Source organism: Vipera ursinii, assembly GCF_947247035.1.
Source record: "Vipera ursinii genome assembly, chromosome: 16".
Taxonomy (NCBI): Eukaryota; Metazoa; Chordata; class Lepidosauria; order Squamata; family Viperidae; genus Vipera; species Vipera ursinii.
Genome location: NC_139529.1, coordinates 6,478,023 through 6,499,917, shown reverse-complemented (window position 1 = coordinate 6,499,917; position 21,895 = coordinate 6,478,023). Strand labels below are relative to the sequence as shown.

Below are 21,895 nucleotides of genomic sequence, written 5' to 3'. Positions count from 1 at the left end.
GTTTTGGAAACAAAGCTAACCAGTCTCCAAGCAGGAAGCCTGCAGAGTTATTTGTCAAATTAAAATCCTTTTTCCTGAGACAATGTTTCCAAAGGTTTTGGTGGGTGGATATTGAAACATTGAATTGCAAAAGGGAAATCAACATTATTTTCTTAAAAATAAATGTTGACTTCCCTTTGCAATTCAGTGTTTCAATATCCAGCCCACAAAAACATTTGCCTTCTATTCATTTCTATTTTTTATTTTTTGCAATTTAGGGTTCTCTGTATTTTCAACTGCAATCATAACTCTGCCTACAGGGGGAAAAAAAGAGAGAGTTACGTTTGCATATCTGCAGACTTTTTTTTTTTACAAGAATCCGATGCTCCTGAGCTTCATTACTATTCCTTAATTTTGTTTCAGGATGCCGGGACGGTCGTTAAGTGTGAAAATTGGTCCTAAAATCCCTTTTTTCAGTCCCGTTGTAACTTTGAACGGTCGCTAAATGAATTCGAGGGAAAGAGAGAGAGAGCTGGATGGAATAAAGATGTGGCCGAGGATATTTTTCACACTGGATTTTTTGATATATATATATATATATATATATATATATATATATATATATATTTGTTCCTTCGTTTACAGGGAGAGCTGCCGCATGTTCCACGAGTTATCCGAAATCTTCTCGGATGAAAACAACCACTCCTTGAGTCGGGAACTGCTCATTAAGGTAAGGGCGCCTTGCAAGGCCCATCGGGGAGAAGCGGCTGTTGGCTGGGGGGCAAATAAAAGGGCAGCCCCCCCTCTTAAAACTTTTCTGATAACCTCCCTGATTGGGTGTGACAGGGCACTTAAAATCTGGCTTTCCCTGGGGTCTTGAGTTAGACGGGACGGTGGCTGTTGGTTTTATTATTTTTAGAATGAATGGGCTTCCTTCCTCCATTTATTCCAGAATTCCTCCCTCCCTCCCTCCCTTCCCTCCCCTCCATTGACTTTTGGACATTTTCATTTCTTTCTTTCTATCTTTTCTTTCTTTCTTTCTTTCTTTCTTTCTTTCTTTCTTTCTTTCTTTCTTTCTTTCTTTCTTTCTCTCGCTCTCTTGAAACAGAGGGCGGGAAGGACATTTCAAGTATGTATGCAAAGAAAGGAAGGAATTTTGAGAGGGAATGAGGGAGGAAGGAAGAGAGAAAGAAGTGAGAGAAGGAGAGAAAGAAAGAAGGTGTCCTTTCTCGCTCTCCTCCCTCCATCCCTCTTTCTTACTCTTGTAGTCCCTCCCTCCCTCCCTCCCTTCCTTCCTTCCTTCCTTCCTTCCTTCCTTCCTTCCTTCCTTCCTTCCTTCCTTCCTTCCTTCCTTCTCTCTCTCCCTCCCTCCTTGGAGTTGTCCTTCCTTCCATTCACTCCTCTGGATGCCTGGGGCTTCATTTGTCTTTTTCCCACAATACCTCCCTTATTCCCCACTGGGCAAAGTTCCTATGGAGCCGGGCAGCCTTATCAATCCGATTAATAAATAAGCGGCAACATTTAAACCCCGCCTGCAGAAACCCACAGCAAACACGTCTCTTGGACGTGCAGGCTGGGAAACATCCTCGCTTTCTTCTTCCCGGCGGGAAGAACTGCAACGCGAAACCCCCGCCTCTGCGTTGGTCAGAGGGGGTGGGTGGGCGAAAAGGCCCTTTTTTTCCCCCACCCCACCCCCCCTCCCCTGCAAGAAGTAAAGATTCCCCTCTTGCAGGACCGTGCTGCAGCCAAAAAATGCCTTCTGAACATATAAACGTGAGAGAAGGGAGGAAACTTTGAATGAGAGCATAACAAATTCAGCGGGAGTGCTAAAAGCCACGGTGGCTGGACTCCTTCCTATTTTAAAAGCTCGACTCTCAACGGGGACGGGGACTAGGTTGTAAAATTGGGCGTGGAAGGCTGGCAAAGTTCGCTAGTAGTTGCTCAAGGGTTGGCCTTCGCTTGCTCTTCGGAGCAGAAGGAAAGAGCTGCTGTTTGCAGCCGGTATCTGGCTCGTTCTGCTTAATTTCAGAGGATACTCCCAAAGTTGGCCGCCGAGGAATCCTCTGGTAGGTGGGGCAAAAAGATAAAAAAAACCAGCCAAAAAAACATTGACGTCTCACCTCTGGGCTTCCCTCCTGCCTCTTATCTCTTTCTGGAGCACAGACAGCACAGGACGGGTGGATTAGCTGCTATGCCTCGCTCACGTTTTCCTCCCAGCCTGGGGAGAGGCAAAGCTTTATCCTCCGCGGGTGGTCCTCGGCTTAACAAGAGTTCATTTAGTGGCCATTCAAAGTTACCATGCCGCTGAAAAAAAAGCACCATTTTTCGTACTTAACGACGTTCAGAGCAGGTTGAACTCACCTTTGCTTCTCCCTTCCCCTTTCTCTTTCCTGCGCATTCAGGAAGGGACCTCCAAGTTTGCCACGCTGGAAATCAACCCCAAAAGAGCTCAGAAGCGCCAGCAGCAACAACGAGAAATGGTGAGGATGTGTCAGGGCAACAAAACACAAATGTATTGGCCGAGCCAGGCTCCCAGGATGGATGAGATGGATCAAGAGGAGGAGACTAAGAGGAGAAAACTTAATAATAATAATAATAATAATAATAATAATAATAATAATAATAATAATAATAATAATAATAATAATAATAAGTTGGAAGGGACCTTGGAGGTCATCTAGTCCAACCCCCTGCTCAGGCAGGAAACCCTATACCATTTCAGACAAATGGCTTCTTCTTGAAAACTTCCAGTGTTGGAGCATTCCCCGCTTCTGGAGGCAGGTTGTTCCACTGGTTAATTGTTCTAACTGTCAGGAAGTTTCTCCTTAGTTCCAGGTTGCTTCTCTCCTTGGTTAGTTGCCATCCGTTGCTTCTTGTCCTGCCTTCTGGCGCTTTGGAGAAGAGCTTGACTCCCTCTTCTTTGGGGCAGCCCCTCAAATACTGGAAGACTGCTATCATGTCCCCCCTCGTCCTTCTCTTCCTTAAACTACACATATCCAATTCCAGCAACCGTTCCCTACATGTTTTCGCCTCCACACCTTTCTTGATTAAACAGAGGATATCGGTTGCTCAGGGTTGAACTGTGGTGTCCTTGGTGCTCTCTGAGCTGGGTGGTTTTCTCGCAGACGTCTCATGACCCGGCTAGGTAATGTCATCAGTGCTAGAAGGGAGTGGGATTTGAGGAAGAAGAATTAAAAGAACTGGAAAAGCTTCTTGGCTGAGAAGCGAAACGTCTTCCAGCAAAAACCAAGGAAGTCCAGTTGCTTCTCGAAAAAGCACCTTTGGGACAAGCCTTACCTGGATGACGGAGAATCTGCGTAGACATCCTTTTCTCCCGCTTCTCTGACTCCTGTCCTGTTCCTAATTTTAATTTTTCATTCCAGGGTGTAATGCAAGGCACCATCCCTTACCTGGGCACCTTTCTGACCGACCTGGTGATGCTGGACACGGCCATGAAGGATTATTTAGACGTAGGTTCTCCTTCCTATTTCTCCTTCTCTCTTTTCTATATTGCAAGCAACAATTTAAGGTTGGCGTTTTTATTTTATTTTTTTTATTTTAATTCCATTTATATCCCGCCCTTCTCCGAAGACTCAGGGCGGCTTACAAGCTTAGCAGTAGCCTTCATTCTATGTATATGCCTGCTTATTAGGGCTTATTTCCTGCCAGATTTATGGTTGGTTTGTTTTTTTTTAATTCGATGCTTCGGGGGTGGGGTGGGGGCTGTCGTTGTGTTTTGTTTTGTTTTTTTGTCAAACCAGCACAAAACATGGTTTGTTGCTTAGTTGGGGAAATTGCTCCGCCCAGATTGAGGCCAAAAGAGAGCACGGCGCCCCCTGCTGGACATCTAATGTTCTTTGCTTACATTGTTTTAGCCATGTTTACATTTTATTCCGTGGGCTCTCTTTGGCGGCGTACCTTTATAACGAAAAGCACAAGAGAGTCGTTCTCTCTTGGTGGCGTTTCGTAAATAAATTAAAAATAAAATTGTCTTCCGAGTTTTGGGAAGCTTGTTCCTCGGGGGAACCTCTCTCTCTCTCTCACCAGAATGCCTGCTTTGAGCCTGGAATTTATGGTGTAAGGCTCTTTAATGGTTGATTGGGGTGTGGATGGGTGGCTATGAAGTCGTTGGCTGTTGTTTCCTTGTGCTACCAAGGAAGTTCCTTGGTAAATCAGCACTTCTGTTGATTGACAAGGGGCTCATTCCCCAGGCTTCAATCATTTCCCCGGCTGTTTTTGTATCTTCTCCGCCAACAACCTTAGTTGCTGCGAAATTGAACGTGTTTCCTTGTTCATTGCAACGTGAAGGCTACCAGTCACTTTGGGTCTCCTCGTCTCCTTGCTTGTGTTTCTTGCAATCTTGGTGGTTAGCGTCCTCCCTGGCTCCAAAAAATCCGAAAGCTCGGAAGACAAAATCTCCGATAACGGTGACCGGCCCAGATTGGATCCTGCAGCATTATCCCGGGACTCGTCTATTTGCCTTCATTCATGAAAAACAGTGAAGAAACATGTCTTCGACTGATAAGTCCCTTTTTCATCCAGAGCTTGTCCACCAATTTTGTTCCCTGCAAGCTGAGCAATGGAAGGTTGCTTCTATCATGCGAGGGGAGAATTCTGGCATCTCAGTTACTGCCGTATTGCTGAAGACTTTTCAATCGTTTTATACCTGGCATTAGAGCCGTAACCCATCTAACTCCTTGTCTTTTTAAATGTATTTTATTTCTCTTGAATCCCTTAAGGAAAAAAAAAATCTAGCCTCCAGATGCAGATAAATACCTCACAATCCTTGGTACAGTTGCTGATTCTGCCTTGCTGCAGAAAATATGTGTGTGTGTTGTTTTTTTATTAAAAAAAACCTTTCTCATCTCTTGGATGTTTAGAAATTGAAAATCGGGCTGAGTTGGGATATTAAGGATCTGTGTTTTTTTTCTTTCTTTTTTTTAGGGAGGTCTGATCAACTTTGAGAAAAGGAGGAAGGTGAGACCTCTGTGATTGTGGTTGTGGCTGTTAATCACTGTCCAGACTTAAGGGCCACTGCAGTTAATCCTCAGCTGAAGACTGCAATTGAGCTCAAAATTTCTCTTCCCAAGTGAGACAGTTGTTGGCTCATTATTATTTTTTTGACCCGTTTTGCGACCTTTCTCGCCACACGTGTGAAGTGGATCACTGTTAGTTGTTAAGTGAGCCTGTCTGCCCCATTGATTTTGCTTGTCAGAAGGTCATAAAAGGGGATCACATGACCCCAGCACACTGCAGCCATCATATATATGAGCCAGTTGCCAAATTTTGATCACTTGAGCGTGGGGATGCCTCAACGGTTATAGGGGGGGGGGAAACGGCCGTAGTTTGCTTTTTGTCGATGCCGTTGCAATTTGAACGGCCGCTAAATGAGTAGCTGTAAGTGGAGAACTACCTTCTTATCTTGAAAAAAGGGGAGGCAGTGGCACCAAACTCGGACCTGTGGGTGGAAAACTTGGAAATCCGGAATCACCTGGAAGAGGTCCTGGTTGACTGGCTGGCATTTTCACACGAAAACCTTGTCAATAAGAGTTTGGTTAGATCCACTCTCGCTTTGCTGCAGCCGCTGCTGTTAAAGCCATGTTTCTGGGGTGTGTGTGTGTGTGGTTCTTTTCCTTCTTCTTTTGTCTAAACATAAACACACGCAAACTTCTTCATTGCAGGAATTCGAAGTCATCGCCCAGATCAAGTTGCTTCAGTCAGCTTGCAATAATTACAGCTTCAAGAAGGACGACCGGTTTGGGACTTGGTTTCACGGCGTGGAACGGCTTAGCGAAGCCGAGAGGTAAGTCGGAGGGGGGTGGGCTGTCTTCTTCAGGGCTGCAGAGGAAGATTATTCTGGGTTTATTCCCTGCCACCCCCATTTCTTGTTTGCGGGGACACAAGTGGAGGACTGTAAAGCCGAGAAATATTTGTTTCTTTGTGCTGAGGTAAAGAGACTGGCCCAAAGTCACCAAGCCAGCTTTCATAATTAAGCTAGGACTAGAACTCACCGTCTGCCGCTTTCTAGCCCGATGCCTTAACCACTAGACCAGATCTCCCACAACTGGGGCCAAATGCTCATAGCCTCCCTTTGCTCTCAGCTACAGCCTTTCGTGTGAGATCGAACCCTTGTCGGAATCAGCCAGCAACACGCTGAAAGCCAAGAAGAACACCGGCATCATTAAACGGTGGAGCGAGTAAGTCGGAAGGGAGGGGCCAGAGGGTCTTCAGTGCAAAACATCGGCAGCCGCCCACCTACCCACCCATCCCTCCAACCATCCATCTCTTTCTCCTTCCTTCTTCCTTCCTTCCTTCCTTCCTTCCTTCCTTCCTTCCTTCCTTCCTTCCTTCCCCAAGATCACCTGCACAATCCATTAGAGGCCCCCTCTTCCCACTCAAGGTGGGAGCCAGCCCCGTCCAATCCCCCCAGCCCATTTCCTGACCCGCTTCTCCCCACAGCCGACAGGCCCCCAGCACCGATTCCTGTGCCGGCGGCAGCTCTCACTCCAAGTCCTTTGACCAGCTGAAGTGCGGGCCATACCTCTGCAGCAGCGACGGTGCCGATTCGGCCAGCATCACCTCGGCGGGCTCCAGCAGCTCCGACGTGGAAGAGATCAACATCAGCTTCGTTCCCGATTCGCCCGAGGTTCAAGAGAAGAAGGTACAGGACCACAGCTTGCTGGGATCCACTCCTGCCCAGGGGGTCAGACAGCAGGTGCGCCCCGCTCAATCGAGGGGGGAGGTGGTGGTTCAGAGCAACCAGGGAACTGAGAAGCTTGGGAGGAGTTGAGCTGAGATCCAGTGAGGTTCTTCTCGGGGCCTTGGAGAGAGAGACGATGGCCAAAAGATACATGGGATGGAAGAAGACGGTAGAAGATGTTTAGAGGTGGTTCGGAGAGTCCACCTCCAAAACTATCTTCTCCACAACGTCTTTGTTCTCCTGGACCACGGAGGCTCCTGACGTAGGCACCGTGGAGACAACTCCAAGCAAGGACAGAGGATAGATAGGCAGATCTCCCTGATTAGACAGTCAACCTTCTCCTTCCTTTTCTCTGGCCTACTCAGTTTTGGGAATCTACCTCGTTGTCCTCCTTGGATACATCGGGTGTTGGGTCAAGTTCAAGCAGCGCTTCATCATCGTCCGTCTCCTCCACGCCAGTGACGGTGTCCCGTACGCACAAACGCAGCGTCTCGGGAATTTCAAGCTATTCCTCTCTCTCGTTACCTCTTTATAACCAGCAGATCGACGATTGCTGCATCATCCGGGTCAGCTTGGCGGTGGATAATGGAAACATGTATAAAAGTATTTTGGTAGGTACCCTGTCTTTTGCCAGGGGCGAGGGGCGACGAGGTTGGGATAGCAATCTAGGACACACTGAAACGTTTGTACGCTGAGGAGACTTGAGCTTATGGACATGGCTTTGGGACCAGAGTTGGTGAAGATTGTGGGTTTACACCTTCTCTTCTTGCACACCCACAAAGACACGGCCTTGGCATACGCGAGAAAATATTTGTAGCTCAGGGTTGAACTGTGGAGTCCTCCGTGCTCTCTGAGCTGGGTGGTTTTCTTGCAGACGTTTCATGACCCAACTAGGTAACATCATCAGTGCTAGAAGGAAGGGGGGTTTGTGAGGAGGAGGAGGAGGAGGAAGAGGAGGAGGAGGAGGACTATGGGGTCCTTGGTGCTCTCTGAGCTTGGTGGTTTTCTTGCAGACGTTTCATGACCCACCCAGGTAACATCATTAGTGCAACATCTGGAGAACATCAATTGCCTTAGCCATGAAATTAAGGGAACGTGGCTTCACTTCACTGTTTGCCTAAAGGTGTACCTCTTTTAAATACCTTCTTCCAGGTGACGAGCCAGGATAAAACCCCGGTGGTGATCCGCAAAGCTATGGCCAAACACAATCTAGACGGGGATCGGCCGGAAGATTATGAACTCATCCAGATCATCTCAGAAGAGAGAGGTACAGAAGAAGATGGCCCTTTGGACACTCTGGTTTATTTATGCTATTTCTTTATTTACTGTGCCCGCTACACCAGTCTCTCATCCTTCAGGGTCCAAGCTAGGTGCACGCAGCTAGGTCTCAAAATTAGAGCGAGACTCGGCGCAACCCAGAATCTTTACATTTCTTTCTTTCTCTCCCCCGCCCCCCCTTCCCCTGTAGAGCTCAAAATTCCCAACAACGCCAACGTCTTCTACGCCATGAACTCAACCGCCAACTACGACTTCGTGCTCAAGAAGCGAGGCTTCTCCAAGGTGATCAAAATCAAGCACGGATCCAGCTCAACTCTACCCAGGGTGAAGCAGAAAGGCTTGAAAATCGCCAAAGGCATCTTCTAACACCCCGTGTGCATGCGTGCCTAGGGGGTGGGGGTGTCTCCATCTCCCCCCCTTCCACTGACTCTCCAGGTCTTAAGCCACTCCGCCACCATGGGAGTGTGAAGATGATGCCTCTAGTTGCGTAGCCTCGGATTTTCTCCTGGGATGCTGGTGAGGTCCTCAAGAGGTTGACGGCTTCTTCAGAGCCAAGCTTCTGCAGACTTCTGAGCGCGTGGGATGGTGTTGGCAGAAGCTGGTTCTTGCCTTTAAAAAGATGTGTGTTGCTGTTTTCTTTCTTCCCCCCCCCCTTTTCCGGGTCCGGGAAGGATTTTTAAGCTTTTTTTAAAAAACAACAACAGAAGAATTCCACCTCTCAAGGTCTAAGGACTGCTTAGCCTCTGGCTGCGTTGACTTCTCCGTCCACCGTTCTGCCTTATCGTTCTGTTGACCAACAAGGGTGGTGCTTCTGAGCAGCGGTGGGATCGGGTCCCCTTTTGCCGAGACGATCCTTTTTGAGATGGCTCCAGAGGGATTGAAATGCACTTGTGCGATCCGGGAAAGAGAGATTTTCTGTGCTTTGAGGGAGTTTGGGGGCAAGGAAGGGTGGGCCTTGCCAGCTGAAGATGGGACTTTGGGGTGCCGGACCAAGCCGCCAGATAATTAACTTCTCATTTTTGTTTTTTTATTACCTGGCCTTTTTTATTTTCCTTAACAAGAACCTGCACCAAAGATCTAACAGCACTGTTTGTTTGTTTTTTTTGTTTCATTCAGTCGCCAGACCTTCTGCTGACGCAGTAGGAGTAAAAACTCAGTTTTGTACAGACACGTGTAAATAAAACTTGTGGATTGGACACAGGGATCGCTGTAAAGCGTGGGGGCCAACTCCTCACCCTCCAGTTTATGATCCTAACCCGGATGGACAAATGCCACTTTTGTGTTTTCACGGACTTCAGCCTGACCACCACGAAGTGGCTTCTGTGACTGATAATGCTCAGATGATGTTTTTTTTTGGGGGGGGGGGTGGTAAAAAAAAAAGCCTCCACAAGAATCGACCCATCCTTCTGAATTTACTAATTCCCTCGATATTTATTGTTTGTAAATAGCCCGGTTGGATTTATACATTTTACTAACCCCCGTGTAAAACTTCCATCAAGTTCCCTTTATTTTATTTTTTTTCTGTTTTAAAAAGGCTTTTGAGGGTGTGGGGGGGCAGGGCGTGTAGGTGTGAAAGGAAGGTGTTTTTCACACGTGGGTGGGTGGTTCCGAGAGGTTCTTGGTTTTGAGTGCAAAGAGCTGGAGGTGAGCAATTCTGGCAAAGAGGCGTAGAGAAATACCTCCGCTTTTGTTTTTAAACACCCCCTACCCCCCCCAGGCTTCAAGGCTTGATAGATTCATCCTTAAAACTGCAAAAAAAAAACCCACACAAAACACAACCCCACAGGGATAAGCTGCTGTTTTTCCAAATGGCTTCTTTTGCACCCAGTGCCAAGAGGCAACTAGGGAGATTTGAGGAGTATTTAACAGAGGGGAGCGCACTGCTCATCTGCTTCGTCCTGAAGCCTCAAATCCACGTGGGGAAATCTGGATTTTGCGAGGAAAACAAACGCCAGGGCTTTTCGTCACTCGCCGACACCCAACGATCCGGTTTCTCGGCAAGCACTCTCTTAGCCCCGATCCGAATCGAAATGCGGCGTCGAGATGCGAATGAAAATCTCGAGTTTCCAAGCCGTCTGCCTGGAGTCCAGGTGGACGGGCGACTTCTCGTCACTGTTAGGATGCCAAAAAAAAAAGGATGCTTTTTCTAGCCCTGTTTAACAGGAAGATGCTTAAAGAGTTTGGTCCAAGATCAAACTCTTTTTTTTCCCTCCCCTGCCCCCCTCTGCCTATGAAGGAAAGCACCGACATCCAGAAGGCGGAGAGTAAATCGATCTTTCCCTCCCTCATCCATTTTTTCTTCTTTTCTTTGCAATCTCCTTCTCCTTCCCAAGTTTTCTGGGATTTGTTGCTTTTATGAATTTACGCACCCCGAGAAGGCAACGCTTGTTTACTTCCCTTGCCTTATTAAGGGGATTTTGTGGCCTCTAGTTCGGCAGCTTGGCTGGGAGGAAGGAAGGAGCTAAAGGGGCTATTTCTACCTGGAGGCAACCTTCTCTCTCTTGATCAGCCAGGTGAGCACTCCCCCCCTCTCCCCCCCCAAAAAAATTGGCAAGGATCTGCCTTCCTTGCAACAACACGCTGCATCCCTTGGCGACACCCGAGATGCTATTAAGGGGAGGCAGGCTTTAGCTCTTGCTGATTTTAAAAATATTTTTAGCTTTTTATTTCCCCCCCCTTGCTGGGGATTGGCGTCAGGAGGCTGCCTCCAGCAAATTCCACAGCCGTAAGGGTGTGCGTGTGCGTGTTTGTGTGCGTGTATGTGGGTGACTGAATTGTCTAGGCGAGGTCTATTTTGTACCGATATCTGTGGAAGTAGCAGACTAACGCTGGGTGATGTGTATACGGCAATGTCAGTAGCCTTTTCGATTAAAAAAAAGAAACTGGGGGTGTCCGTGGTCTTGTTTGGGTGCCTCTCTTGAAGAGTGGGGAGATTTTAATTCCCCGCGTTGCCCGAAAGAACGGCGTTGGGCAAAAGAAACCCGCTCACCAACAATGTGAACTGAGAAATTGAACTTAGCGGGAGATCATTATTTGCAGCTCAGGATGGAACGATGGTGGGTGAATTATTGTTTGCTTGCTTGCTTGTTTTTTGCAGACCTTTCATTACCAAACTAGGTAGCGTCGTCGGTGGGATTTTGTGGAGTGGAGAAGAAGGAGGCCTGTGTAAACCCCAAGGCTCTCTAAGCTTGGTAGTTTTCTTGCAGACGTTTCATTACCAAACTAGGTAGCGTCGTCGGTGGGATTTTGTGGAGTGGAGAAGAAGGAGGCCTGTGTAAACCCCAAGGCTCTCTAAGCTTGGTAGTTTTCTTGCAGACGTTTCATTACCAAACTAGGTAGCGTCATCGGTGGGATTTTGTGGAGTGGAGAAGAAGGAGGCCTGTGTAAACCCTGAGGCTCTCTAAGCTTGGTAGTTTTCTTGCAGACGTTTCATTACCAAACTAGGTAGCGTCATCGGTGGGATTTCTCTTGAAGAGTGGGGAGATTTTAATTCCCCGCGTTGCCCGAAAGAACAGCGTTGGGCAAAAGAAACCCGCTCACCAACAATGTGAACTGAGAAATTGAACTTAGCGGGAGATCATTATTTGCAGCTCAGGATGGAACGATGAGCTTGGTGGGTGAATTTTTGCTTGCTTGCTTGTTTTTTGCAGATGTTTCATTACCAAACTAGGTAGCGTCGTCGGTGGGATTTTGTGGAGTGGAGAAGAAGGAGGCCTGTGTAAACCCCAAGGCTCTCTAAGCTTGGTAGTTTTCTTGCAGACGTTTCATTACCAAACTAGGTAGCATCATCAGGGCTAGAAGGCAGTGGGGTTTGCTCTCTGTCTATACACAGTAGCTCTGAGCTGGGTTGTTTTTCTGGCAGACGTTTCACTGCCCAGCCAGCTAACATCCCCAGTGGTGGAAGAGAGTGGGGTTTGTGGAGGAGGAAGAGAACGATGCTCGATGAGCTTGGTGGGTTTTTTGCAGACATTTCATGACCAAACTAGGGAATATCATCCGAGCTAGAAGGGAGGGGTGCTTGTGGAGTGGAAGAGGAGGAGGGGGAGGAGGAGGAGGAGGATGAAGGAGAAGAAAAGGACTTTGGTTTCATTGCCAAATGCACTGATGATGTTCCCTAGTTTGGTCATGAAACGCCTGCACGAAAACTGCCCAGCTCAAAGTGCACCCCCACAAATTGAACATATCTGGGGAGGACAGCTGGAGTCCAACCCCAGTTGGATAAGAAATTGGGTCCCCATTTCTGCTCTCGGGGATGACTGGAGAAAAGAGGAGTATAGATACGCCTTTAGGGGAGCAAGGTTTAAAAGCCCGTCCATCGGAGCTGGGCGATGCTTCTGATCTCACTTGAAAGCAGCTGCATCTTTCCCCCGACAAAGACGCGGGTGCTTTAAAGGGTGGTCGAGAACATCCAGCGTGCTTTAAAGCTCCATTTCCCTCCTTTCGGGCCTGGACTGCCGGACAGCCCGTGCGCGGACAAGATTTAACGGGATTTAACGTCCAACAGAGATGCTGGAATTTGGGACTTTTGCTGGCCGAACCAAAGGGGGAAATAGGAAAGAAAACTCATAGAGCAAGATCTGTTTATTGGATTCTCGTTTCATGTACAAGCAGCAGAGATGCGGTTCGTGGTTGTTTTCGTTTTATTCCCGCTCGGCTGAGATTCGGACGTCGGGGAGACTGCGGAAAAGCACGTTCCAAAACCTGACGTAAAGGGCACGCAGTCCTTGTTTCACCGAGTTGTAGTTGATGTCATGATTGATGTCTAGGTAGACAGCACTTTCGTTGTCGTAAGGCACCCAGGCAATGGGGACTTCCGACTCTCCTTGGTTAGGGTCACTGGAAAGAGAGGAAGGAAAAAACACACACACACCATCTATCTGTCTGTCTGTCCGTCCATCCATCCTGCTCTACCTTCTCTATTATCTTTTCTTTCTGTCTGTCTGTCTATCATCTATCTATCTATCTATCTCATCTGTCTGTCTGTCCATCTATCTCATCTGTCTATCTCATCTGTCTGTCTCTCTCTCTCTCTCTCTCTGACCGACCATCCATCCATCCATCCATCCATCCATCCATATCTATCATCTATCTATCTATCTATCTATCTATCTATCTATCTATCTATCTATCTATCTATCTATCTATCTATCTATCTATTTATCTATCTATCTATCTCATCTGTCTGTCCATCTATCTCATCTGTCTGTTTGTCCGTCTCTCTCTCTCTCTCTTTCTCTCTCTCTCTCTCTCTCTCTCTCTCTCTCTCTCTCTCTTTCTCTCTCTCTCTCTCTGACCGACCATCCATCCATCTCTATCTATCTATCTATCTATCTATCTATCTATCTATCTATCTATCTATCTATCTATCTATCCTATCATATTTAAGAACTGCCCACCTCCCTCACAGAGGGCCTCCGGGCAGTCTACAATAAAGCATGAAAAGCATTTTAAAAAGCAGTATGTAACATCTAAAAGAGGAACGTTAAAAATTGTTTGATAGGTGGTGGTTGGGGGGCGGGGGAAGTGAAGGCTTTCAGGGCCCTCCCCAGCCCCCCCGGCTGCGTGCTCCACTCTACGCCCCAAGTTCTCACCCGGTTCTGGCAAAGTTGGTCCAATAAGCAATCATGGCTTTGGAGAGCTTCCTGTGCCGTGGCTTGTAACCCAAGGGCGTAGCAAACGGTTTGCCGAAGACGTACTGAATATCGTCGGCGTGATCCGCCCCTACCCAGCTGGGGTACACTGGCATTCGCGAAGGCTCGGAGAAGAGGTAGCTGTAGGTCTTGGCAGTTCTGGAATAAGCAAGGGAGAAAGAGGACAGCGAGAAGGATTAATTGGTGGAATAGCTTGCCTCCGGGACTTGTGGGTGCTCCATCGCTGGAGGTTGTCAAAAAAATAAATAAAGATTGCACAACCATTGGAATGGTCTAGGGCAGGGGTAGGCAGCCTTGGCTCTTTTGTGACTCGTGGACTTGAACTCCCAGAATTCCCGAGCCAGCCATGCTGAGGGGAACAGGAGAGGTTTCCAAGCTTGAGCCAGGCTGGCTCAGGAATTCTGGGAGTTGAAGTCCACCAGTCATCAGAGGGCCAAGGTTGCCTACCCCTGGTATAGGGTCTCCTGCTTGAGCAGGGGGTTGGACTAGAAGACCTCCAAGGTCCCTTCCAGACCTAGGATTCTATGTAATTTTCCTGAACCTGGTTTATAACACTTCCTGCCTTGGTTAATTCAGCTGGGCTCCCGCCCAGCCCTACCGGTTTAGGAGAGAGGGCCATCCGAAAGCAAGATATCCCCCACCACCAGCGAGGACCCCTCCAAGTCCTCCGTTGCTCACTTGGCATTTTTCCGGTGCAGCTGAAGTGTTTGCTGGGTGGGAACCAGGAAGATATAGTCAGTCTCCACATCTACCACTGTCCTCTTGATGACCTCTTGGTCTTCCGTGTTGCTCCACACCTGCGTGTACACCGCGTAGGCCGCGTCAGCTCCTGCAGGCCCCTTCTCTACCGTCAGGCCCTCAATTAATCGGTAGACCTGTTGCCTGAAAAAGAAAAAAAACGAAAGGGTCCATCCAGCGTGGCGTTCCTATCCCCCTTTGGGAACAATTGTTCTCCTCAGTTCTAGGTTGCGTCTAGTGCCCAGCCTCTGTTTGCCTTCTCTCCTTACGGGGTGATCTTCACCAAGGGGCGGTTGATGCCTGGCAGGTCGATGCCGGCAAAGAAATGTCCATCCATATTGTTGACCCCAACAAGGTAGTCGATGTCGGCCGTGTTGGCAAAGAGATTCTTCGGATGATCGGGGAGGAAATCTCCGTCCACCACGGGAGTGAAGGCCAGATAATGGACCAAGGGGTCTGCGGGGGAAGACAACCCCTCAGGTTCAGAGAGACAGCAGGAGGGATAAAGTGTCATGGTCTCAAAAGCCCCATTGGAGGAAAGGAGTAGATGGCCACCCATCCTCCCTCTGAAGGGGCCAGCCAAAGTTGCAGGTAAAATGCAGGAAATCCGCGATGCAGACCAGGAGCCTCCCAACTGCGGAGGAGGAGGACTGTGGCGGCCTTGATGCTCTCTGAGCTGGGTGGTTTCCTTGCAGACATTTCATGACCCAACTAGGTAACATCATCAGTGCTAGGGGGGGGAATGGGGTTTATGAAGAGGAGGAGGACTGTGGGGTCCTTGGTGCTCCCTGACCTTGGTTGTTTTCTTGCAGATCTGGGTAACATCATGCGAGCACTGATGAGGTTATGCGTCGTTGGGTAATGAAACATCTGCCTAAAAATAACGAAGCTCAGAGAGCACCAAGGAGCCCTCATTTGAACCCTGAGCTACAAATATTCTCCTTTATTAGAAGCTCAATTGTCCCTTTGGGTGGGCTTATGAAACCCTCCCCCCACTTCCCAGACACTCTTCCTCACCCCAACCCCCCTCCGGCTTACAGCGCAAGTTGGTGACTTCCAGGTGATAGGCAAGGGTCAAGGTCTTCGGATCGGTCACTCGGAGGCAGTTGGCCATGACGGTGGTGTTGCCCGTCGGACAGCCCACTTTCTGCGCAATCTGGAAGGGGGAATCTCTGTTTATTTGGCTGCAGGAGGGACCGATCCTCCTGAACGGGAAGTCCTCAATTTACAGCAGTTCATTTAGTGACCGCTCAAAGTTACAACGGCCCTGGGGAAAAAAGGGACCTGCAACCATTTTTCACCGTTAACGGCCGTTGCAGTATCCCCGTTCAAAACGGATCAAAATTTGGGGGGGGGGCTTGGCAAGTGACTCGTATTTATGACAGTGGCAGCATCCCGGGGGGGGGGTCACTTGATCCCCTTTTGTGACCTTCTGACGAGCAAAGTCAACGGGGGTGAAGCCGGATTCGCTTAACAACCGGATTCACTTAACAATTGCAGCGATTCCCTGAACAACGCCGACAAGAAAGGTCATAAAATGGGACGCCGCTGGCGGAACTGTCTGGCTCTTGACGCGGGAACATCCCAGTCTTCATCTGCCTCGGCCAGCTGTGGTCCCTCGGGCCAGCCTTTTGAGATCACACGGAGGGCAGCTGCCCCACTCCCGCCCTCTGCCTTCTCCAGTCCACTTTTGCGAGGGGAGCTTTAGAGAAGCCCCACTTAACCTCTGCCAGCAACTCAGATAAACCCCGAGACCAGGACAGGAGGCAAGCCAGAGGGAGGGATTCCCAGGAACGGGATGTGTGGGTTCTACGTTACCTTGATCGCCCAGAAAAGGGGGTCCTTTTGGATGGCCCACGGGCACAGGCCGACTCCACTCTGGCTGAGGGCCCGTCGGATCAAGCCTTTGTTGTAGGGCGACAGCATCTACAGGCAGGAAACGGAGCAAGCTTTGGAAACCTAGGATTTCAACCTGAGCGGATTTAGAATCCCTACTAGGGGATGCATTCCAAACCAATCTGCTGGAGAAGGCTGGAGAAATAAACCTAACTGATAAAGGAGAATATTTGTAGCTCAGGGTTGAAATGAGGGGGTCCTTGGGTGACGTCTGAGCTGGTGATGTCTTGCAGATGGCACTGAGGAGGTTACCTAGTTGGTAACATCTGCAAGAAAACAAGCAGGCTCAGAGGGCACCAAGAATCTAACAATCATCTCCTCCTCCTCCTCCTCCTCCTCCTCCTCCTCCTCTCCCTTCTAGCACTGATGATGCTACCTAGTTGGGTAATGAAATGTCTGCAAGCAAACAAGCAGGCTCAGAGAGCACAAGGACCTAACAATCATCTCCTCCTCCTCCTCCTCCTCCTCCTCCCCCCTCCACAATCCCCACTCCCTTCTAGCACTCATGATGTTACCTAGTTTGGATAATGAAACATCTGCAAGAAAACCACCAAACTCAGACAGCACCAAGGAGCCTCCATCAAACCTAACTCTCCCTTCCGGGAATCATGACTTGATCCCCAACAGATGAAAGTGAGACCCATTCCCATGACGCACGTATTCCAGTACTGAATGAAAGCAGGGACTTTGTAACTAGCTTCATTCCAACGAAGCCTACTATCTGGGCTGGCATAGGAGGCAACGCAAAAGCAGGATTATGCCCATGGTGGTTTCCTTTGGGGAAGATCCAGCAGGCCAAGCGGGATCCAAGTGGCAATGAGACGATGAAACGAACGTCTTTTTTTTTTTTTTTTGCTTTCTAAAAAGGTCGCCCTGTTTGTCTGGGGCTTGGCTAAAGATCTGCCCTCGAGAATCTTTTCCCCCATGTTCAAAAGAGTCCACACAAACACCTGCCAGGCAGCCGAGAGACTTCCAGGCACCCTCACCTGTAAGGAGACGCTGACAGCACCAGCAGATTCCCCAAAAATTGTGATGTTGTCAGGGTCTCCCCCGAAATTTTTGATGTTCCTCTTCACCCAAGCGATGGCCATGTGTTGATCCTTGAGGCCATAGTTTCCTTGAAGAAGAAGAGAACGCGAAGCATTAAGCAACTATTGTTCTCCCTCTTTTATGAAAGGATTCATGCTTTCTCGATCCAGGAAAGAGAGCGCGTTTGGTGTAGTTTGCACCAGGCTGCAAACCAGGAGATTGGAAGTTCTAGTCCCGCTTTAAGGCATGGAAGCTGGCTGAGTGACTTTGGGCTAATCATCAGGACATGGTGAATTCTAGTCCTACCTTAGGCATGAAAACGTACTTGGGAGATTTTGGACCAGTCCCTCCCTCAATTAAGAATTTACACCCCCACCCAAAAAACCCACAACTGCAGGTATTTCTACTGTCAGGAGCCAGGATGGATCGATGGACAAATAAATGGAAACCTTGCTCCTAAAAGCAACTACTTCAGAGTAACTGAAAACTGAAACGGTGACACAAAATCGTTGCAAGAGGCTAGTCTTCATCAAGGATGGAGAGGAGCAAAATTCTCCCACGCTGAACTTACCCGGAAGAGCAGCGTCGCCAGTACTCAGGAAACCCAACGGGCCAAGCCGGTAATTGAAAGTCACCACGATCACCTTCCCACGGCTGGCGATTTCCTCCCCGTCGTACAAATAGTTGCTCAGGAAGTTGGCGCCTTGTCCACCTCCCCAGATGTAGGCCCCTCCATAAATCCAGATCATCACCGGCAAGTTGGTGGAGACTGAAGCAGAGGGAGATGGCAAAGCCAAGAGAAAATGTGAAGTGGGCAAGGAACAGCGTTCAAGTCAGCCTTGACTTGTCCATCCTGAGGATGTCCAGATCAATAACGCTGAACTTCATCAACGGAGCCGGCTACTTGAAAAAGCCAACCCTGGTTTTCCAACGTTGACTGGAGGCCAGGTCAAGCCAAAAGAGGCTTTATCTCCTCAGGTATCACATCTCTTGTGAATTTAGGACTTGGCACGTAAACCGGTGAACATGTTGCCCGTGCAGATTCTCCATCATCCAGGACATGGTTGTCCCAAAATCCAGGCAACTGGATTTTTGTTGTTGTTGTTTCCCTTGAAACATTTTGCTTCTCATCCAAGAAGCTTCTTCAGTTCTGAAATAGCTTCTTGGGTGAGAAGCAAAACGATTTCAAGGGAGGGGGAACCCCAAGAAAGTCCAGTTGCCTTTGGGAAAACGAACGTGTTGGTGGATTGCACGGATCTATTTTAGATTCCCTGAAACAAAATTCCAGTGAAAATTTCTCACAACCTTCTTTTTTTTCGCCCCAATTTGCTGTGGGGCTGGTTCTATGTTTTCAAAAAAAAAGTTTATTCCTCGGTAACTCATTTCCTGGAAAGGCAGCAGCGAAAATAAGAAGTAAAAAATAAAAATGATGGGCGAATTCTAAGTTCTAGCATCACCTTACCCTGTTTCTTCCCTTGAGGGACCCAGATGTTTAGATACAGGCAATCTTCAGAGCCACGCACATCTGTCTGGGTGAGGGTGGACTGCATGCAACGTTTTTGAAATGTGTCAGCCTGCAGTGTGCCTGAGAAACAAAGAACTGGCTGTGTATCACTTGAGGTGACGTATGCTCCAATCGATAACCACCCCCCACATCAACACAACTTTTAGAGTCATAAAAGTTGAGTGCAGGATACTTTTTGTACTTTTTTTAAAATTCTCGGATACTGATGCAGACATAATAACAGAATAACAGAGCTGGAAGGGACCTTGGAGGTCATCTAGTCTAACCCCCTGCTCAGGCAGGAAACCCTATACCATTTCAGGCAAATGGCTGTCCAATCTTTTCTTAAAAACCTCCAGTGTTGGAGCATTCACCACTTCTGGAGGCAGGTTGTTCCACTGGTTAACTGTTTTCACCGTCAGGAAATTCCTCCTTAGTTCCAGGTTGCTTCTCTCCTTGATCAGCTTCCATCCGTTGCTTCTTCTCCTGCCTTCAGGCGCTTTGGAGAAGAGGTTGACCCCCTCTTTTTGTGGCAGCCCATGAGAATTTGGAAGATTGCTATCAACTCACCCCTAGTCCTTCTTTTTATTAAACTAAATATACCCAAGTTCAGCAACCGTTCCTTATATGTTTTAGCCTCCAGTCCCCTAATCATCTTTGTTGCTCTCCTCTGCACTCTTTCTAGAGTCTCGACATCTTTTTTACATCGTGGTGACCAAAACTGGATGCAGTATTCCAAGTGTGGCCTTACCAAGGCCTTGTAAAGTGGTATTAACACTTCACGTGATCTTGATTCTCTCCCTCTGTTAATGCAGCCCAGCACTGTGTTGGCTTTTTTGGCAGCTGCAGCACACGGTTGGCTCCTATTTAAGTGACTGTCCACTACGAGTCCAAGATCCCTTTTGCTGCTACTATTGTTGAGTCACATTAATATTTAGACCCTATTCTTGACAAGCAATGACCTCATCCTAATTCTAGAGGACAGGAGGAAATGAAGGATCCACACTTTCAGAATAAATCCCTCCCTCCCACAACTTTCTAGTCCTTAAGGATGCAAACGGATGCCTTCAAAAGCCCCTGGAGGACGTCTAGCAAGATGCAAAAACATGTTTCTTTTTCTGCCTCATTCCTCAAAGTTACCAAGCTTAGAAGCTCCCTCCTCACCCACAATTAAACCAAATTTAGAGAAAAGAGGCCAAATCACTCAAATGCAGCTTTGTACCACATGCCGACATTCATCAAAAATAAAAAAGATAGCCTGTCTTAAATTGTTTAGGCCAGCACAGGCTTCTCCGTCTTCTTATTCAAGACGCCTGAGGGACTTTCTATAATGCAATGGTTATCATTTAAAAACAGAATTTAATTCAGTTTAAGGTGCCTTTTCCATCTTACCTGGCCAGCCGGGGTGAGGCTGGGGGTCTTCCAAGGTCTTGGTGGGGGCAGCAAAAGGGATTCCTTTGAAAGTGTCCATATAATCTCCAAAAAGGCCCAGTTTTTTGTTAACGCCTTCCACAAACCCGCCTTCCGTGTTGACGATGCCCAGCTACGCACATGCCACAAAAGGGAGGAAGCGTGCGTTAATTCTTGCACCGAGAGAGACACGGCAGTTTTGATGAGACACAATAGTAACCTCAGCATTCACACCGACTTCAAAGAGATAAAACCAAAGGGACATTCGGCCAGGTTTCCCCCAAAATATTTTACATACAGGTAGCCCTCGACTTATGATCACAGTTGAGCCCAAAATCTGTCTCTAAGCAAGGCACTTCCTAAGTGAGTTTGCCCCAGAATAGAATAGAATAGAATAGAATAGAATAGAATAGAATAGAATAGAATAGAATAGAATAGAATAGAATAGAATAGAATAGAATAGAATAGAATAGAATAGAATATGGAAATGGAAATGGAAATGGAAATGGAAATGGAAGTGGAGTGGAATAGAGTAGAGTAGAATATAGAATAGAATAGAATAGAATAGAATAGAATAGAATAGAATAGAATAGAATAGAATAGAAATAGAAATAGAAATAGAAATAGAAATAGAAATAGAAAATGGAGTAGAATAGAGTAGAACAGAGTAGAAATAGAAAATAGAATGGAATGGAATGGAATAGAATAAAATAGAATAGGATCTGGAAGGGACCCTGGAGGTCTTCTAGTCCAGCCCCCTGCTCAAGCCACCCCAGGAGTTAAGTTAGGTCACCCGGCCGTTTGAGTGAACCTGGCTTCCCCCGTTGAGTTTGCTTGTCAAAAGGTTGCAAGAAGGGGAGCCCATGACCCAGCAACGGCCATAAGTATGAATCAGTGGCCAAGAGGCTGAATTTTGATCACCTGGCCACGGCGATGCTACAAAGGGCATCGGTGGGACAAAACGGTCCCAAGCCTCTTTCTTTTCAGTGCCGCCGCTAACTTTGAACGGTCGCTAAATGAACCGTTATAAGTCAAGGACTACCTCTAGGCCCCCTTAGTTAGCTGGAGATTACCTTTGCAGCTCCCGCTGCCCCCAGGCAGAGGACCACGAAGCCCAGAATGGTCCAGCAATGCATGGTGGAGTCCGAATGGGCTGCTACCTCCCAGACGAATGGCTTTATATCCTAGGTTCAGCCCAGTATCTATATCATCTCAAGGTCACTGGTGTCCCACTCACAGCGGAAAAACTGCTGGGCAGGTTTCTTTGCCTCCTGCAAAGGTTTTGCAGGGAAAATATCTAAGATAAATCCAATGACATGGGGAAAACTTAATCTTCCCTTTCTATTTACCAGCTGGTGCTCTCACACAGTTCGGCCCCCAGCCCTGACAGATAGTAAATAAAACTCCCACCTAGAAATGGTTGATAAGATTAGAACAACTATGGGGATAATACGGCCTTTTTAAAAAAAAAAAAACAAAAAACCTACCGATCAGCCCTCCACAAGGATATAGAATTGATTTTGAGTGTTTCTGCCTCAGCCGTGCCAAATATGTGGAATAACATTTGTCCGAAATGGTATAGGGTCTCTTGCTTGAGCAGGGGGTTTGGTTAGAAGACCACCGAGGTTGTTCTGTACCAGCCTGCTACCGGCTCTGCAGAAAAGGCAACCCCTTTATAAACGGCAAGAGGCTGGAATGACGTCTGCCAAA

General features: G+C 47.8%; 2 protein-coding genes across 4 annotated transcripts in view; one reads left to right on the top strand and one right to left on the bottom strand.

The window, feature by feature from the left end:
- RALGDS (ral guanine nucleotide dissociation stimulator) overlaps positions 1 to 10,486 on the top strand; it is a 61,228-nt gene extending 50,742 nt beyond the window's left edge. For 2 of the 3 annotated variants that reach the window (XM_083375074.1, XM_083375076.1), the window contains exons 9-18: positions 625 to 709; positions 2,382 to 2,459; positions 3,363 to 3,449; positions 4,924 to 4,956; positions 5,661 to 5,782; positions 6,081 to 6,176; positions 6,439 to 6,694; positions 7,045 to 7,290; positions 7,832 to 7,946; positions 8,148 to 10,486. In XM_083375074.1, the coding sequence (XP_083231200.1) occupies positions 625 to 709; positions 2,382 to 2,459; positions 3,363 to 3,449; positions 4,924 to 4,956; positions 5,661 to 5,782; positions 6,081 to 6,176; positions 6,439 to 6,694; positions 7,045 to 7,290; positions 7,832 to 7,946; positions 8,148 to 8,323 (1,294 nt within the window). In that variant the 3' untranslated portion in view covers positions 8,324 to 10,486. The remainder of the gene's footprint in view (positions 1 to 624; positions 710 to 2,381; positions 2,460 to 3,362; positions 3,450 to 4,923; positions 4,957 to 5,660; positions 5,783 to 6,080; positions 6,177 to 6,438; positions 6,695 to 7,044; positions 7,291 to 7,831; positions 7,947 to 8,147) is intronic. The other variant, XM_083375075.1, reaches the window with a different exon arrangement.
- A 2,040-nt stretch (positions 10,487 to 12,526) lies between these two features.
- On the bottom strand, positions 12,527 to 21,536 carry CEL (carboxyl ester lipase). The gene is made up of 11 exons (XM_083374963.1): positions 21,259 to 21,536; positions 20,168 to 20,318; positions 18,734 to 18,856; positions 17,843 to 18,040; positions 17,229 to 17,359; positions 16,165 to 16,272; positions 15,385 to 15,502; positions 14,616 to 14,802; positions 14,287 to 14,490; positions 13,549 to 13,746; positions 12,527 to 12,793 (listed from the first exon to the last, which is right to left on the bottom strand). The coding sequence occupies exons 1-11, from the start codon at positions 21,319 to 21,321 to the stop codon at positions 12,598 to 12,600; spliced, it is 1,677 nt and encodes a 558-aa protein (XP_083231089.1). The 5' UTR covers positions 21,322 to 21,536; the 3' UTR covers positions 12,527 to 12,597.
- Positions 21,537 to 21,895: the final 359 nt, after the last annotated feature.